The sequence below is a fragment of the Natator depressus genome, chromosome 10 (assembly GCF_965152275.1).
Source record: "Natator depressus isolate rNatDep1 chromosome 10, rNatDep2.hap1, whole genome shotgun sequence".
Classification (NCBI taxonomy): domain Eukaryota; kingdom Metazoa; phylum Chordata; order Testudines; family Cheloniidae; genus Natator; species Natator depressus.
Genome location: NC_134243.1, coordinates 19633169 through 19653238, shown reverse-complemented (window position 1 = coordinate 19653238; position 20070 = coordinate 19633169). Strand labels below are relative to the sequence as shown.

The 20070-nt window shown below is 44.2% G+C and overlaps 1 protein-coding gene across 1 annotated transcript in view; it reads right to left on the bottom strand.

Annotated features, from left to right (window-relative positions):
• Positions 1-20070, bottom strand: part of MYH11 (myosin heavy chain 11) — a 102550-nt gene that overhangs the window by 66253 nt on the left and 16227 nt on the right. The window contains exons 2-3 of the mRNA XM_074965401.1: positions 16914-17275; positions 8060-8216 (exon numbers count right to left, since the gene is read on the bottom strand). Coding sequence (XP_074821502.1) covers positions 8060-8216; positions 16914-17258 — 502 coding nt within the window. The 5' untranslated portion in view covers positions 17259-17275. The remainder of the gene's footprint in view (positions 1-8059; positions 8217-16913; positions 17276-20070) is intronic.

Here is a 20070-nt window from a genome sequence, read left to right as displayed (position 1 = left end):
CAGACAGAGCCTTCACATCCATATGCATGCTTTATCCCAATTGTTACTGCTACCCAAGCTGGCTTTGCACATCAGCATTGACCAATACTACTAAACTGACATCCCTCCGTGTTTAAGTCCAATCGCCTTTTGGTGGGGGTGGGGAAGTGATGACCACACTTTTGTGAAGTATGTAGCTATGTATCTGTAAGGCTGTTTTCTATGTACCTCATCTTTAAGTATAAGGTTAGCTTGATAGTTCGTCTGCAAGGACGTTCAATATTACTTAGTTCAACTCGATAGAGACAGTGCTGTCTCAAGGAGACGTTTCATATGTTCTTTCTTTCATTTAGATTAAAGGAAACAAAGTCAAAAGCAGAAAAAAGTTCATGGCTGCTCTCTATGGTGATAACTTGGCATGTTTCTGCCTTATCTGAGCAGAGCCAGAGTGTGTACCATGAATTCGTCTACCTATGCATACAGAGACAAAATGGCTACATTCACTACTAGTGGCAGTGGGGAAATCAGAAAATTGCCTCCCTCCAGTTCCACTGCCAGAAGAGAAGATCTTACAAGACTGTTTTGAAAATCTGGGCAGAATCTTAACAGCACAGTGCTTCAAGCACTTACTTGTGCTTAGGGGCAGTCAATGAGCACTTGATTCATAGTTCTGAACACTTTTCAAATTCACAAGACTTCTGATATCAAATGGGCAATGAGAGATATAGAAGGCATTTTGAAAGGCCCCATCAATGGCACAGATCTGGCCGCTGTCCGGGGTTCTCTTCTTGGTGTCCCCGTCAGGTTCTCTTCATTTAGCCCTGTGACCTCACTCCGGTTCCTGTTATCTCCTTAGTTGTCCCCCGTAATTATTTGGAATCCTGGACCTGTGGATCCACCCCTTAGGCTGGGGGGAGGTCCTGTAGCAGTGGGCGGGCTTCTGCCCACCCACTTCCTGGATCCCAAAGGAGTACTTACCCACCCCACTTTTACCTGTGTAAATTTTGACTGTTCAACTATTAGCACACTGAACTGTGAAGTGAAGCAATGCTACAGCATCTGGTTCCTGGCCTGCTTTGTGTTCTATCCTGTCAGTACAGTACTTTATTCACCTGAGTGTATTAGTTTTTCCCCTCCATTATAAAGAGCAGGACACTTGAATCTTTGATGCACTGCCACAAATTGCATTAACACTCATTAAGAGCTCACCAAAAGAGCACGGGGGTGCGAGGGGAAGGAAAAGAGGCTGAAGCAGATTGAGTGAATAATGCATTCAGCTCAAGAGGAGCATTTCTTTGTCTGAGGCTATGTCTACACTACACAGCTTTTAGCGACAGGGCTGTGTCGGTACAGCCGTGCCGCTAAAAGTTGTGCAGGTAGCTGCTGTTTGTCAGCTCTGTTGCTGACAAAAAACTTCCACCCCCAATGAGCAGCTCTCCTGCTGACAACGCACTGTTCATACTGGCACTTTTCCAGGCAAAACCTTTGTCTTTTGGGCGGGTGGGGATTAAACACCTCTGAAAGACACAAGTTGTGTTGTTCAATTCCCCGTGTAGACATAGCCTTAGATGGTAGTGGGTTTTTACCTGCAGTTCTAAAGATGCTTGGGCAGAAGAGTATCCATCTGTGAGATGGCAAGATAAATAAGGGGGAGTGAGGCAAAGATACCATCACCATTAGATGATAAACATTGCAGAAAACTTGTAAGTAGATTCAGAACCCCTTATCAGAAGCACAACTCTTTGCACACTGATACTGCTTCTCATTCAAAGATCTCTAACTCCTCTGTGATCATTAATGGATGGAACCACAACATGTCCCGTGAGATATTAAGTATTATTATGCCCATTACATTTATGAGGAAACAGGGGTGCTCAAAGAGAGTGATTGGGCCCTCGTCACACTGCCAGTGACAGATGGTGCTAGATTGATTAGTCAAGACTCCCAGTCCCCTACTCTCAGAGGAAGAGCTAATAGATAAGATTTTCAACATCACCTCTGGGATTTAGGTGCTCAACTCCCAGTGAAGTTAATGGGAATTGTGTGTCTATCTCCCAGTCAATATCTCCTTACATTTTCCCCTCGTTTGAATACACATTTGTGTGGGTGTTGGGCAGGTACCCAAATATTTAACGTCGGTTTTCCTTGGCTATGTTTTTGAGCATTAGAACAACTCAAAAACTTATCTCAGACTTCATATTTGATGCCTAAATATGAACCAAACAAAGGGGGAGTGCCACTTAGCGAGGACCAAATGCATAATAGAAGAAGAGTTCTCTGCTTAGGTATTTGGATATGTTTTTTACTCCAGCAGCATTACAAACTCTTGGGGGCAGATCCTCAGCCAGTGATGTTGTCATCGTCATTCTGTTGTCTTCCATGGAGCTATGGCAATTTATACCAGCTGAGGGATTGCCCCCTTATGAAAGCAAAGTCCGTCAGCCAAGGATAAGTGAGTGGATTGCCCTGGGCCATGCTGTCCTGAGGAGGAAATATTAAAGCACAATTCTTCACACTTTATAAACATAAAGATACTCCTGGTTTTTAAAGGACACTGTATGCCTGTTGACTAAGCAAGATACTAAAAACTCACAAGGAAAATATGCAGGGAGTTAGTGCTGCAATGCATGCTTTGCTAACATGATTTTCTGTTTACACTCCAACTGTAAACATATTTGTTCAAACCCCATATTTGCCAGTGCGTGTCCATACACTTTATATATACATATTCTGTCGCTCACCCGCAACTCCCACCGAAATGCACTTTCACCACTCCAGCTGGGGGTAAAGTCTGGTAGAACAAATGGAGATATTTTGAAGTTGGATTCAGATAGGTGTGCAAAGCACAAACAGACAAAAGCACAGTTTTTAAAGTATCAAAAGCAGCTGGGGCTCTCGCTGAAACGGAGAGAATCCAAAATACCATTTACAAATAAATAAATAAAATAAGAAGTGGGGGGGTGTCCTGGGCTTGTGACAAGATCTCATGGGACTGCTCCTCCCATTGAACTGCTGCTGTGTAGGGTTTGAGTGTTACAGACAGTCAAAGTACATCCAGTTAAAGACTCTTAGGTTCTTCTCATGAACTCATCCCCCTTTTTCTCCCTCCCACCCGTCCTCTTCCTCTCCGCTGTCAAGAAGGGTAACTTTCAAAGAAGTACATTAATCACATTGCCACAACAGCAGAGATCCCCTCAGAACTGGTGCCAGCAATAGGAGTCAAAAAAGGGCAGGGTAAACAAACAAGGAATTCTATTTGCCGTTTTAAAAAACTCACCACAACTCCTAAAACGCCACCCCTCAAACACAACAAGGAACACAGAAACAAACCAAAGTCCTCCAAGGTAAAATCTGTGAGACGAGCAGTTGCAATCTCTCAACGGCAAGTGAATTTCAGGAAGACTGAGGAGGGTGGGGAGGTAGCCAGGAAAAGCAAGAGTGAGGATGCTCTGTAAGCCCATGGGCTATCTCACCAGCTCAGGAAAGAACCGAAGCAGGCCCAAGTCTGTTTCAGGTCTTTGCCTCAGGGCACAGTTTTCTGGTTAAAACTGATAAGTAACACCAAAACCAAAGTAATTCCCCTGCCCTACAAGGGCTGTAATCTCCAGAGGCTTTTCCCTTGCCCTTCTCTCCTGGAAAGAGGACACCACTTCCTTAAACCCCTGTTGGATCATATGTCAGCCAGGTAGCCTTTAACCCTCTCCTTTCTGTTTTACTCTGTAACAAGCTTCCTATGGAGCAAAGGCACCATTCCTGTCAGGCGTTAATTTGTGGCCGGTGATGGTGAAGTTGTGAGAGAGGCACTGATGTTTGGCCTTCATCCTTCTCACACACCTCTCCTCTTTCACGTCAGTGCATAACCTGACTGAGTTTCTAGCTCTCGCCACTAGACAGCACTGTGTCCCTAATGTCAAGGGGTAGTTCTAAAACCAGACAAATACAGTACGGACTGGATATGGCATCAATTTATACTGCGTGGGTTACTCTACCATGGTTATGCTATTCTGGAAAGAGACTTCCCTGATCTCATTAAGCTAGATTCCAGCATCTGACCCTTGTATGTTTATGCAATAAATTTGAGTGTAAGAGGATTTGATATGCATGTTTTTATAAGAGTAACTGCTGCTATAATTAGGGGAGGGAGGCACATTGTCTGTTATCTTCTCTGTGCATTATGGTGAAGTGTCAAAACTCCCTGCTTTCCATGTCAGACTGTGACCCTATCTTCCATTCCCACTCAGCTGGAGAAGTCAAAGTGGTTTCTAGATAAGAAAAGCAAATTGTGCATTCATCACATCAGCCACAAAGCTAACAAAGGCTGATACAATATGGCAGCTACTTGATTGCCCAGGATTTAAATAGGATTATATATATTTCTACACACTCTGGCCAATGTTTGAAAGTGCAGATGTGTAAAGTTGGACACCTGAATCCATATTTAGGACCGAAGTAAGTGGTTTGATCTTCAGGAGTACTGAGCACTCACAGTTTCCACTGAAGTCAGAGGGAGCTGTGAGTGCTCACGTCTTCTGGGGGGAAAATAATAATAATAAAAAAACCCGGCTACTTCCTAAATATGGATTCTGGGACCTCACTTTAGGTCCCCACTATTTGAAACTGTTGGCCTATAGGCAACAGATGTATTTCAATATTAATATCCAACTACATTAAAATACCCTGCTAGGTATTTAAAGTCAGCTGAAGTCTATTATTTATCTACGGTCAGTTAATATAGGCTGCAAGCAGAACCTAACATACTAATTGTAACCCACACACCTTCTGGGTGTAGTGTTCTGTCCCATCTAGTGGCACAGAGATCACTTAGTGAGACAGCGATTAATGAGTTTGCTCTACAGCCTTAGCTAACAGCCCTGTGGCTTTTAGCTCTCGTAGTAGAGGTTCATGCACTAAGCTCCGGAGGTCCCAGGTTCAATCCTGACAACTGGGGTCTGTTGATGTTACATAATAACACAACAAAGCCAGTCTTATACAAGAGGAGCACTGCTTTTCATGGAAAAACAGGAAATTAGCTTCCTTTGTTGTGTCTTGGGTAAGTCTTGTGAATGAAACAATTGCCACCATTTACGATATTCCAGATTATTGGTTAAGGGCTGGTAACTTTAATTTTTGATTCCTTATACCTAGCAACTAAGATTATCAATTATATTTCTCAGAGAGAAGGCACAAATACAGCATCAGAACAATACTTGTAGTATTTCATAGAGTTTTGAATAAATTGACTACATAGGAAAATGACACAAATAATACAGGGTGCAAAATGCTTTGCTGAGCTCTGCACAATTTCTCTGAATAGCAATCACATTTTTGTGTACATATGCTTAAGCTTATTACACAAACAATATATTACAAAGAAATCAGTACTTCTCAGTAGCTCAGCTATTGGGCTGCAATACTGCTTTGTAAACATTCCTGGTTTGTTTTCCCAAGTCAAGCAAGCTCAGGGCCCAGTCGGGGAGTTCTTGCTCAGGCAAAATTTTTCGATGAGGACTGCAGGACTGGGCCCTTGAACTTCATTTTTCAATATCTTTCAACATCTAAATGCTCAAACAATCAGGGGACAAAGAGTGCAGTTCATCTGAACCCCAATTTTCTGAACCACATTTGTGGCTGGTTCTGAGACAGTAGACCAATATGTCAACTTACCCTGTACTGGTGCAGTGTTATAAACTGATTGTTTTCTATTCCCCACCACCACCCAAAATCTGTTGGTTTTTCTTAGACTAAAAGCTTTTACATAAGGCTTTACAGATTTATATCTGAAAGCAACAAGATGAAATTCAGTAGCGACAAAATGCAAAGGACTATACTTATGAAGGAGGAATCAACTGCACAGACAAAATGGAGAATAACTGGCTAGGTCAGGGGTGAGCAAACTATGGCCCTCGGGCCAGATTCAGCCCACCAGGGGCCACACCCCGAGCCTCTCCCCACGCCCCAACCCCCTGCCCCAGATCCAGCTCTGATCCCCCTCCCACTCTCTAAACCAGAGCACCCTCCTGCACCCCAAACCTCTTATTCCCACCCCACCACAGAGCCCGCACCCCCAGCCAGAACCCGAACCCCTTCCCACACCCCTGCCCTAGCCATAATCTCCCCTCCCCCTCCTCCCTCCGAACCTCTCGGTCCCAGCCCAGAGCACCCTCCTACACCCCAAACTCCTCACCCCCAGCCCCTCCCCAGAGCCCACACCCACTCCCCCACCAACCCCAATTTTGTGAGCATCCATGGCCCTCCATACAATTTCTATTCCCTGATGTGGCCCTCGGGCCAAAAAGTTTGACCACCACTGGGCTAGGTGGTAGTACTGCTGAAAAGGATCTGGGTGTTCTAGTTGATCACAAACTGCATATGAGTCAACAATGTGATAAAGCTGCAAAAAATAGTCTAATATCACTCTGGGGTGTATTAACAGGAGTGTTATATGTCAGATATGGGAGTTCATTGTTCCACTCTACTCTGTAGTGGGGCGGCCTCAGCTGGAATATTGTGTCCAGTTTTGGGCATCACTCTTTAAGAAAGATGTGAACAAATTGAAGAAAGAGTCCAGAAGAGAGCAACAAAAACAAAGATTTAGAAAATCTGATCTGTGAGGAAAGTTTAAAAAAACAGGACTAGAAACTTAAAAGAAAAGAAGACTGAGGGAAGGAGCTGATAACAGTCTTCAAATATGTTAAGGCAGCGGTCCCCAAACTTTTGAGGGTTGCACCCCCCCTTACCTCCATCCGCACCCTGCCGCCCTCCTGGAGATGGGAGCGGGTCCACGTGTGTGGGGGGGGTGGGGCAAGACTGGGGATGGGTGTGGAGCTGGGAGAGGGCCTGGGCGTGGGAGTGGAGCCGCAGCCGTGCTGTCGTGGGAGCCGGCAGCCGGGCACGCAGCCAGATGTGGCTCCCCTCCCAGCCCTACCCCCAGCCTCGGCCCCGGGCCGAAAACAGAACCGCAGCCAGCAGTTGAGGCTGGGGGCGGGGCCAGGAGTGGAACCGCACCGAGGCTGGGGATGGGGGTAGGTGCTGGGACAGGAGACTAGGAGGGGGCCAGGCGTGGGAGTGGGCCCAGAGCAAATCTGGTGGTGGGGAGGGGATGGGTGGCGTTCCCTCCCTGCCCCCCTGCGGGGCTGTCCTGGGTCCTGCCACACACCCCTAGTCGTTCCTCCATGCCTTCTAGGGGGGCGCACCCCACAGTTTGGGAACCTCTGTGATAAAGACTGTTATAAGGAAGACAGGGATCAACTGTTCTAACTAAGGATAGTTAAGTACAGGAATAGGCTTCCCAGGGAGGTTGTGGAATCCCCATAATTGGAGCTTTTTAAGAAGAGGCTAGACAAGCACCCGGCGGGGATGGTCTAGGTTTACTTGGTCCCACTTCAATATGTGGGGGATGGACTAGATAAACGACTGGATGGGGCCTCAAGAGGTTATTTCTCTGAGTCTATGATAAAACAATGACAGCACGAGTGAGAGGAGGTATGTTACCTCGAAAGTCTCTTCCACATTACTTTTTGGGCCTGATCCTGTTCCCACTGCAGCTCATTCTCTTTATCGTTAGAAAGCTGATTGCATTCTTGATGCCGAAGATAGGACCCCAGCTCCAAAATGTGAGAATGCAACCAAATGATAGTCACCAAGAAGTTACTGGATTTCACTTGGCTTCACTTTACTGCAGCACGCACACAGTAACGCTGACCAGGAGTCAGCAAAACTTAGCGGCTAGCCTTGGAATAGTCTCCATGTACAAAGGGAGTTTTTTCCATGCCCGTATTTGCCAAAACTATTTGCTTGACTTTAAACCCTGCCCACATGCCTCCACTCAGACTGGTGAATCGATTGTTTTTCCTTTTTGAGTCACATAATGTTCATGGACCGCAATTCCTGCCAAAGAATTCCTCGGGAAGCTTTAGAAAGCCCATGTCTCTTTTCTGTAATTGAAGAGAGCTATAAATCTTCTTCTGACTGTGCTCCTTTCCTAGATGGAATAAACTTTTATAACAATCATATTCTGCTGCTGCTCAGGGATTTCTAAGTTTTATAAACATTGCTAAGCCAGGATATTTTCCAGCCTTACCTTGCAACATACTCCTGTATGCTGTATCTGCAATAGCATAGATATGGGGTGGCATCTCATGCCTCTTCTTCCCTTTGTACATATCAATAATCTTATCTGAATAGATGGGCAGGTATTTGTATGGGTTTACCACAACACAGAAGAGGCCTGAATATGTCTGCAAGGAAAACCGAATAGAGAAGAATAGTGTAACTCAGAATGTTTCAAGAAACATTGAGAAACATGAAGATCAAACATATTTAACACAATATTTTAATAAGAAAATCGCTTTCCTATACAGCCTTTTATACAACACAACGATGATATAGCCATAGAGAAATCAGAACATATACCTGGGTGAAGTAAGAATTTTCAGTTACATATCCACCTAATCATCTCTAACAATAAGAGATAGCTACAAGAATGTTCAAATGTCAAGTTCGATAGAAATATCATACTTTGCATACCACGTGCCATAGTTCTTGACTGCAGTTACTTTGCTGGGGTTGCACAGGGTGAATGGGCAGAACTGGCCACCACCATTCTTAGTGCTTGCATGTACATGGAAATGCCTATGGATCTGTATATGAGCAATTTCAATGAGCTGAAAAACATTACAGTCTCTGTTTAACCAGATAGCAATTCTCTAAATTAAAATCTCAGGATAATTGGGAAAAAACTTGAAACTGACATTGATTTTTTTTTTTAAAGTAGGGTGGTATGTACATAATGTAGAGCTGGATGAATACTGCAAAGGCTGTTTGCAAAAAATTCATTCTAGTTCCAAATTGCTGCTTGGTCAGACCACATGAATGTCCTTATTACCTGGCTTTGGGGTTTTTGTTAACACAAGAATTTAGGGAATAATTCTTTACATGTGAATAAGGATATTCACGCAAACAAGAACATTGACTATTTGTTGTTCATCATTTGCTTTTCATTATGCTTTTATTTTAACAGGTTTCAGCTATCCAATCAGTAGCAGAAACAATAGCACATGACATAAGTGACTAATCACGTACCACAAATAATGAATAGCAGGTAGTCAAAGTGAACAGTTTGCAAGCACTTCACAGGCTGAAATTTGTTTGCATGACTGTGGCTAGCTAGCAGATTTCAGTATCCGCTCTTAAACAATTCACAGGTAAAGAACTATAAACCTGTCTGATCATTTATTCATAATCAAAACTTCATGTTAGATTTAAAAAAGAAAATGAGAAGGAAAAAAGTTGTGTTGTAGAATGGGAACTACAATCATTTACGAATTTAACATCTTCCCATTATTTTAATTTATATTTATATAGATGAATTATTATTGGACAGTTTTTTAATATACCATTTGAGTTATTTCACAGGAGACTGCTTCTATTTGATCTTTTCCTTCCTGAATCTAAGGAATATGTTTGAGTATAGGTCTAGCTGTACAGTAGCCATCACAAGAACCTCCAAAATGTGACCACGCAAAGGCATCTCTGCAGGCTTGTGTCCTTGAGCAGAGACTTAAAATATGGGCACAGGGATTTCCCTTTCTTGACTATATTAGGAAACAGTACAAGTTTTAAATACAGACTGAACACCGTATATGGTATTAGGCAAACACAGAAATAGCATCCATCAGTTTGCAGTGCTGATCAACAGGTTGGTTACTTGCACTGTGCAGGAGAACTCCTGTGGTCTAATTCTGGTTAGGTCAAAGGATCCCAGTGCTCACATGTCTACTACCTTTGGAAACTCTACTGCTGCATTTGCATGTTCTTATGTGAGATATCAAGGAAAGTATGGTCAAGCTCTTCACTTCCTTCAAGGTCCCTACGCTAGAACTGATAGGTCACTAGTTACTAACACTGGATTCTCTTTGGCATTGGACTCTTGAAGGGAAGTCCCAACTCCAAACATTCTGAAATGATCCCGTATACTGGAAAGAGAGAAGAGCTCAGAACTAAATGGATAGTGGGGTTTCTTTCAGACTGGGCAAATATTCAGTTAAAAAAAAAAATCTGTCTCAGACTCCTATAAACCAGTGTTGAAGGACTATATATGTCTAAAACAATTAGAAGTTTTAAATAACAGTTTAAGGTTACATAGTGATTGAAAGATTGATTCCCTTAAGGCTTTTAAAAGCAAGGACAGCTGGGCAACTTTATCTTGCATACCTAACATCACTTCCTCCCCCCGAAAAAGCATGTAGACTTCCCATTTAAGAACAGTTCTAACTTAGGCTTCAATTCAGCTAGGTACTTAAGAATATACCTGACTTTGAGCATGTGATTTGTCCTACTGGAGTCAGTAGGATAACTCATGTACTTTGAATTAGGCATGTGCTTAAGTACCTTGCTGAATCAGGGCCTTAAAGAGTAAGAAGTTAATAGTGAAGTGGTTATTTAAGCAGGGAGACAATATGAGCTACTGATCCACGCACAGGACTCCGGAATTCTAATCTTAGCTCTGACATAGGCTCTGTCTGATTTTGGGCAAATTACTTGAGATCTTCCTTTCCCAGCTTGTGAAAGCTCAGCTACAATCCCAGGTCATCTACCTGGTGAGGATATTGAGAAGGAGAATTAGTGCATATGAAGCACTCTGTAGGCAAGATTTTATGATAGTCTATCATAGGGTTAAAAGATATTTCTGCATGTGTTAAATCAAGCTGCCAGCCCCAACGATACAGTCTGCCCGGACAGTGGGATTCAGAAGCTCAAGTCACCCACATGCCAGTCCACAGAGGGTCTGGAGCTGGCAGGCACAGCCCAGAAAATAGTTTGGGCCATCTAGGGATGGGGGCAGGGCCATGGCACCCTGGATACGTGTTGATTCAGTGCATCTTCTGGGCAGCTTCCACTCATGGGACTCCTACCAACCACAGGCTGGTTAAAACTCCTCCTCTGAGAAAGGGCAGATGTTACTCCTGCCCCCGCCTCCTTAGGAGGTGAACGCCCCTCTGCCACAGCTGTCCTTGCAGACTCCTGGGAGAGAAGTGAGCCTTTTAAAATCTTATGTAAGCGCTAAGGATGTAAACTTTGTGTGTTCCGTTAGTGTTAGAAATATTCCTTCTGCTCTCTCCGTTAAAAACACATCATTTTCCTTTGAGTTCTGGGCAGCTGGGACATTATGGTTTCTCTCTAGTCATCTGATTGAGATGCACTTACTGGAATTGGGCAAACTACTTACATCTCTCCTACTTCAAGCCTCAGAAAGACAAATACTAATCTGATACAGCCATGCCTTGGAAACTGAATTTGCTCACCTTGCAATGCCCTAACCTCATAGACAATGTGGAAAGACATAGCCCATAGGTTGTCTTTCCAATGTGAACAATGGGCCTGACCTTCACTATACTGCTCTATGTGAGCAAATCTCCCACCGACATCAATCCCCCAGCCATGGAGTGAGAGCCAAACAGTAGAGTCTACATCCTGGGCCAGGTCCACAACAGATAATATTGAGATAACTTCACTGAATACAAAGAAGCTATGCTGATTTACACCACCTGAGACTCCGGCCTCCAGTATGTAGATCAGACAGTGGAATTTTACCCTAAAATTTTACCTGTAGTCAGAGAGTTGTGTTAATATGTCTTCTGTTATATGGTTCTAGGATAAAAACTATTTAAGGAAAGACACCATGAGATAATCTGGTTCTAGTCCAAATATATTTTTTCTATATTTTAATACTTACACCCAATTTTTGCCTTAAAATTCAGACAGTATGTTTCCTGGGATTCATAGTGACATCATTTAGTGTTAATGGGAAATTATCAATCTAATCTAATCTACCTACACAAATGGCCTGCTTCTGCTCCCAATAGAGTCAATGGAAGTTTTGTCACTTGTTGCTTGAAATATATATGAAATATTTTACCGATATTCATGTTTATCATCATCCTTTGATCTAGGATTGTGTAGGACTTGGTTGTTTAGAAGGCAGATTCTATTTTTTCTGAGCAACATGAAATATGATAGCAAGAGGAAGGACAATTTTAATCCTTATTTCTTTCTTAATTTTCCATGATGCGCTAAAATAGGCTTGGAGTTTTTCCAGAAAATAGCCACTTTAGGGGAGTCTGCTACAGTGAAAGCAGTAAAGGTTCTATCTTCTTCCAGTGCCTCAGCCTGCCCCGTGGAAAACAGAAGCAAATGAGCCATTCTCATTCAAGAAAACTGAGCACTCGTGCTTAGAGTTCATGTCTGGGAAGTGCTCAAATCATATTTTCTTAAATAAGATAATGCCAGCAGGCAATAATAGCGAAGTCAACAGCATCGTTGGCTTAAATGCTAGTTCTGCATGGTCAGATTGTTTTTCCTCTGATAATATCCCCATTTCACATACTTTTAGTAAGCACTAAAAAAAAAGGACATATCTTAACCTTTTCCTCAAAGCTTATTTGCAGGGAGCTTTTATAATGCTTGATCAATTTTGTTGTTGAATGTATATTAAAAAGGCAATATAATGTAAATGGACAGGGCAGGTAATTTGAACTTTCTATTCAAGTTATCCTTATCTATAGCAAAATGAGGAGTCCACATTTCATTAGAGATGTTCTTCAGGGAAAAAGATTTTTTAAAAACAACTTAGGTCAAATTCTCCTCTCAGTTATGTCGATGTGTTCCAAAGAAGTCAATGCATGCATTGCATGACTAAAAGTGAGGAGAGAATTCTTCCGATTAGTTAAGGAATGAATGAGAATGAAGCTAGGAGCTCTGTTTAAATGCCTCCCGCTTTTTCTGAACTATAAGCGAGTTCACTAGTATTAAGTGCTTGAGTAAGGATGGGCAGTTTTGTATATCACAGAACAGTAGATGGAAGCTATTGTTCCTTACTGCTGCAAGAAATAGTGAGCCATTGTACTGCAAATTATATTAATTAATTTGTGTGTTAAATTAACACGATCATATTGAAATCTAGTTAAATGAGAAAGTTTAAAGTAGTTTCAGATACTATGCTTGCTCTTGTGTCCCCCGTCAATTTTTTCTGATTTTTACAATCACATTTTCCTGTTCGTAAAAATATTTTTCTCTCCTCTTTTGCTACATGTAAGTCCTGTAACAAGGGAAACTGAGTAGCTATGTAAGAGAAAGTGGGACTGACTATTCACAAGTGCTGTCAAATGAGCAAAGTAAATACACAAAAAATGGATAAAATTTCCCCTTCTAGTTTCTTTCACTTAGTTATGTTAGGTGCTGTTTGTAACAGCAGCAAAACATTTTGACAGAAGTGTGATTTCTAAATTGATGGTGTCCCTTCAATGACGCTTTAACAAACAGTTCAATATATTCCTCTCTCGGATTAGAATCTAATCATAACCTCAAATGCTGGAACTTGCAATAGTGAACTTCTTTCAGAGATCTTGATTTTGCTAGGTTTATCAAGCTCCCAAATGAAAGGCACCAGATTTTACACCTCTTAAAAGGTTTTATTTGATGATTAATAAGTCTCTGTGTAGCACTGCATAACTACCTAATTTTCTGCCTGATTTCCTACCTTCCACTTTAAGGATTTTCATGTTACTAATGAGAAAGTTTTAAAAGAAACAGTAAAATCTGTCAGATCAGCTCCATATTTCCATCCAATCATTGGTGACAAATATCACAGCAGCACAATTTACCCATCTTGAGGCATTATACTGCTGCCCAGCACCACAGTATCTGAGTATCTGCCACATAAAATCGAGAGCAATGGTGAAGTCCCTACTGGATATCATGGAGTCTCGTGTTCTACAATTCAGTAGATGTAGTTATGTTTAATTATAGGATTTGGTAATGATAAAATACATCTGTGCGGACTGGTGGATGGAAATATCTTGGCTGTACAAGTCCAATGCATAGGAACATCAAGAGAATTCCAAATTGTTTTGATCAGTAATTTGAACAAAAAAGGGAAACATTTTAGACGAAGAATGGAATATACTGAACAGAATTATGGTCCTGATTTATCAGAGCACTTAAGCATACGAGTAGTTCTGTTTGATTTCCAGTGGAACTATTCATGTGTTTAAATTTAAGCATGTGCTGAAGTAACTAGCTGAACTGGAGCCTGTGTGCTGATTTATACCCTGGCAACCCACACTAACTTCAAAGGGAATATTGCCTGAGAAAGGACCGCGGGGTTAGGCCCTATAGGTGGGTAGTGTTTTGGTGGTGTTGGGTTTTTTTGGGGCGGGGAGAAGTATGTCTGAAACACTTGAGAGCTGACTCATGCTTCCATTGAAGTCAATGAGAAAACCCCCCATTGATTTCAATAGGAACAAGATTGGGGCTCCGTTTAATTAGCAGGAGTGTTTTAAGCAAGACATGAGAAGTAATTCTTCTGCTCTACTCTGCACTGATTAGGCCTCAGCTGGAGTACTGTGTCCAGTTCTGGGTGCAACATTTCAGGAAAGACGTGGACAAATTGGAGAGAGTCCAGAGAAGAGCGACAAAAATGATTAAAGGTCTAGAAAATATGACCTCTGAGGGAAGATTGAAAAAATTGGGTTTGTTTAATGTGGAAAAGAGAAGAGTGAGGGGGGACATAAGTTTTCAAGTACGTAAAAGAATATTACAAGGAGGAGGGGAAAAATTGTTTTTCTTAACCTCTGAGGACAGGACAAGAAGTAATGGGCTTAAGTTTCAGCAAGGGAGGTTTAGGTTGAACATTAGGAAACATTACCTAACTGTCAAGGTGGTTAAGCACTGGAATAAATTGCCTAGAGAGGTTGTGGAATCTCCATCATTGGAGATTTTTAAGAACAGGTTAGACAAACACCTGTCAGGAATGGTCTAGATAATACTTAGAATCGTAGGACTGGAAGGGACCTCGAGAGGTCATCTAGTCCAGTCTCCTGCACTCATGGCAGGACTAAGTATTATAAGTCCTGCCATGAGTTCAGGGGACTGGACTAGATGACCTCTCAAGGTCCCTTCCAGTCCTATGATCCTATGATCAGTACCGGATTTACCATGGCACTGGGCCCACGGGGGCCCCGGCCCACTCTTCTCCGCCCCACCCCATTCTCTCCTGCGGGGGCAGAAGCTTGGTGCTGCCTCCTGGGGCTCCTGCTGCAGCAGGGCAGGCTCTGCGGCAGCCAAGCTCCTCCCCCACCTCTTCCCCCAGCATGCTGCGTTCCCGCCCCTTCCCCTCTCCCTGCCGCCAATCAGCTGTTTGCTGGCAGGAGGGAGGGGGAAGAGCAGAGCCTCAGCATGCTCGCCGCTCCAGAGAGAGGGAGGAGAAGAGGAGGGGGCAGGGCCTTGGGGAAGGGGCTGGAATCGGGGTGCACCCCCCACGATCTGAGCCCACACCCTCTGCCCACCCTGACCCCTGCACACACCCCTAGCCCCCTGCTCAGCCCCCTGCCCTGCCTCCTGCACCCCCACACATACCCAGCCCCCCCCACACCCCATGCCCTGAATCCTGCATCCTCCCACATCCCCACCCCCATCCTGAGCACCAAACGAGAGCTCCTGCACCCCCCCCCCAAATTCCCACCTACACCCCTCACACCAAACAGGAGCTGCCCCAGGTAAGCGCTCCACACCCCAACCTCCTGCCCCAACCCTGAGCCCCGTCCCTCACCCTAGCTCCTGGCCAGACCCCGTACCCAAACGTTTTTTTACAATATTTGGAAAGATCATTAAGTGGTCCATCGAGGCCCTCCGTGATTTTCAAGTGGTCTGTGGAAAAATAAGTTAGACTACAAGAACAATCAAGGTACCTCACTTTATTTTCATTTACTTGCTATTACTCATAAGAGGAGGATGAAGAAAAAAAGAATGAAAAACGGGGGCGGGGGGAGATAAGAGAGAATTTTTTTTTCTTGTCTGGGTCCCAAGGAGGGGCCCCAAAAATGAAGCTGAGCACAGGGCCAGGGGGCCCCATTAACACTAAATCCACCACTGGCTGTCACGGCACCTGGGCTGGGAATACTGTGTCAGCTGATCCCCACAGTCTCCAACCTACCTGGGCAGTACAGCAGACATGGCCGTGCCCACTAGCTCCTCTCCACTCCCTAGCCCACTCACCCCTTGTCCCCCCCCCCCCGCCCTTAAGGCTTAGCCCTCTCACTTTTAAAAATGATTGCTTGCCCCTCCTCCCCCCTCAGGCTTTTCTGGCACCCCTGTTGCCAGGTATCCAGTTTTAGCCTGGAAACTCCAGTAGAAAATGGAACCTGGGTGTCCGGTTAGCAGTGCTGACTGGAAACAAAAAGTCCAGTTATAGGAATAACCACATTAGCCTCTGCTCCTCCCACTCCCAACACCCACCCCACAGGGCTGGAAGAGAACCTGTCCTGCTGCTGCGGGAGGAGGGGCAGCTCAGTGCAGACAGACGAAGAGAATAGGGTAGAACCAGGTATGTACCCGCTCTATGTGGGCAGGGGCGGGGGTCCTGTTTACTCCCTCCCCAGCCCTGCTGCACTTGCAGTTTACCCATGGCCCCTCCCTTGCTCCAGGGACCAACCCTAGCTCCTGCCTCACTGTGCTTTTGCCCCCATCCCCATGCCCACAAATATGTTTAGTGCTGGGCCCACAAAAAGCTAATCCGGCCCTGCCTATGATTCTATGATTATTTAAGGAAAACCTCCAAAGCCACCACTGTTCTTTCAGAATTAGCAAGTCTTTGGGCCTTCCCCTGAGCTGGTGTGCAACAGAACTACAGAGGCTGTATCCTTAGTTACAATAGGAGAAGTCAAACAGGGGAAAATGTAGAATATACAAAAAAGTCAAATGGGAAAATGAATCAAATGCATTTTACATTGGAAAGCGTCAGGAGGAAAGGCATAATCTACACATGTCATTATTGTTCAGAAACACAGAACCTCTGTACTGGCTAAGGTGTGTCAGTTTCATGACAGGACTCGGTCAACATATCAGTAGGTAACAGCGATGAGCCTGAGTTTACTTACATAAATTAGGCCTGAGAAGTATCTCTCCCTTAGATTGTGCAGCACTGAAGCTTCATTGAGGCAAGTCAGCTCTGCCATGTCCTCCACTTTGGAGAATTTTGGAGGGTTCATCTTCTGGATGTCATCCTTGCTGATTGCAATTTTCTTTCCATTTTCTGCCAGCTCGACAATAACCTCATCTCCTTTCTCTTCCTTGATACTTGCTGCTTCAAATCCTTGCTTTTCTGAGGGGACCCATACCAATCTTTTAGCTGTCCAGTCTGCTTGGGCAAGTGGGCTGTTAAGGAAGTTTTTGTCTATAAAGAGGAACTTCTCATCATCACTTAGCTGAGTTTTCTGGGCCATTTTGACTCAAGAGTCACCTGTTGAGAAAGTAAAACCTTGTTTTAAAAGAAGGCAAATGTGAATTCTGAGTTCCAAACAAAACATGGTTAAATAGTGATCACACAGAAATTACACAGTACTATTGTTAGTGTCATGGACATCACCTAGTAGTTCTGAATCTGTCCATAAAAGATGTTTGGGCAGATTTTCATTAATTTATATACGGCTGCCACCATCACTCAATTACCTTAATCCTGTCAGGGCAGAGTGGAGTTCACTAATATCCCTCTAAAACTGTTAATCAGATGGTATTTACAAAATACTATTGACTCTTGCAGGAAATTGTTACTAATTAAAGTCTTATTGGGAAACTGTAAAATCTGACAAGAGCCTAGAAATGTTACAGAAATCTACTGCAATTTATAAACTCATATATACATAGGAAAGCTTGCAACAACATACATGGTTGTATTCTGGATCAGTTTGACTGAAAAATACATTGTAGATAGGAACCACTCATGTCATTGTAGTGCAACAGTGTTTGCCCTTGTGTATCTTCGTGCTTCTAGCACTAAGCATTCTCACTAGAAGGTCACTGCCTCTGGAGTTCTCTCCTGCCAATCATTTGGTCCAATAAAAGATATTACCTCACCCACCTTTTTCTAATATCCTGGGACCATCACGGCTACAATACTGCCATTTTTAGGGTCTCATCCAAAGTTCATTGAAACCAGTGGGAATCATTCCATTGACTTCAATAGTCTTTGGCTCAGGCCTTTACAGAGCAGTCTAAAATTAATCTTTCAGTCCAGGCAGTTCAGGAACTTCAGGTTCCTTAGCATTTAATCTATTTGCTAGGTCTGGCCACTTCTGTTCCTCAAGACTGTATAACTTAGCCCTGGTCTACACTAGGACTTTAGGTCGAATTTAGCAGCGTTAAATCGATGTAAACCTGCACCCGTTCACGCGATGAAGCCCTTTTTTTCAACTTAAAGGGCTTTTAAAATCGATTTCCTTACTCCACCCCTGACAAGTGGATTGGCGCTTAAATCGGCCTTGCCGGGTCGAATTTGGGGTACTGTGGACACAATTCAACGGTATTGGCCTCCGGGAGCTATCCCAGAGTGCTCCATTGTGACCGCTCTGGACAGCACTCTCAACTCAGATGCACTGGTCAGGTAGACAGGAAAAGAACCGCGAACTTTTCAATCTCATTTCCTGTTTGGCCAGCGTGGCAAGCTGCAGGTGACCATGCAGAGCTCATCAGCAGAGGTGACCAGGCAAAGCTCATCAGCAGAGGTGACCATGATGGAGTCCCAGAATCGCAAAAGAGCTCCAACATGGACTGAACGGGAGGTACGGGATCTGATCGCTGTATGGGGAGAGGAATCCGTGCTATCAGAACTCCGTTCCAGTTTTCGAAATGCCAAAACCTTTGTCAAAATCTCCCAGAGCATGAAGGACAGAGGCCATAACAGGGACCCGAAGCAGTGCCGCATGAAACTGAAGGAGCTGAGGCAAGCCTACCAGAAAACCAGAGAGGCGAACGGCCGCTCCGGGTCAGAGCCCCAAACATGCCGCTTCTATGATGAGCTGCATGCCATTTTAGGGGGTTCAGCCACCACTCCCCCAGCCGTGTTGTTTGACTCCTTTAATGGAGATGGAGGCAACACGGAAGCAGGTTTTGGGGATGAAGAAGAAGAAGAAGAAGATGGATGATGGATGATGAGGTTGTAGATAGCTCACAGCAAGCAAGTGGAGAAACCGGTTTTCCTGACAGCCAGGAACTTTTTCTCACCCTGGACCTGGAGCCAGTACCCCCGAACCCACCCAAGGCTGCCTCCTGGACCCGGCAGGCGGAGAAGGGACCTCCGGTGAGTGTACCTTTTAAAATACTATACATGGTTTAAAAGCAAGCATGTGAAAGGATTAATTTGCCCTGGCATTCACGACTCTCCTGGATGTACTCCCAAAGCCTTTGCAAAAGGTTTCTGGGGAGGGCAGCCTTACTGCGTCCTCCATGGTAGGACACTTTACCACTCCAGGCCAGTAACACATACTCGGGAATCACTGTACAACAAAGCATTGCAGTGTATGTCTGCTGGTGTTCAAACAACATCTGTTCTTTATCTGTCTGTGTTATCCTCAGGAGAGAGAGATCATTCATGGTCACCTGGTTGAAATAGGGTGCTTTTCTTCAGGGGACACTCAGAGGTGCCTGTTCCTGCTGGGCTGTTTGCTTGTGGCTGAACAGAAATGTTCCCCGCTGTTAGCCACAGGGAGGGGGGAGGGTTGAGGGGGCAGCCACGCGGTGGGGGGGCGGCAAAATGCAACCTTGTAACGAAAGCACATGTGCTATGTATGTAATGTTAACAGCAAGGTTTACCCTGAAAGACTGTAGCCACTGTTTTATAAAATGTGTCTTTTTAAATACCGCTGTCCCTTTTTTTCTCCACCAGCTGCATGTGTTTCAATGATCACAGGATCTTCTCCTTCCCAGAGGCTAGTGAAGATTAGAAAGAAAGAAAAACCGCACTCATGATGAAATGTTCTCTGTGCTCTGTCAGTGTGGGAGGACAGCATGAGCGCAGACGAATGCGTGGAGGCAAATAATGTCAGAGTGCAGGAAAGCACAAAATGACTGGGAGGAGAGGTGGCGGGCTGAAGAGAGTAAGTGGCGGGCTGAAGAGAGTAAGTGGTGGGCTGAAGACAGGGCTGAAGCTCAAATGTGGCAGCAGCGTGATGAGAGGAGGCAGGATTCAATGCCTGAGGCTGCTGGAGGATCAAACCAGTATGCTCCAGTGTATGGTTGAGCTGCAGCAAAGGCAGCTGG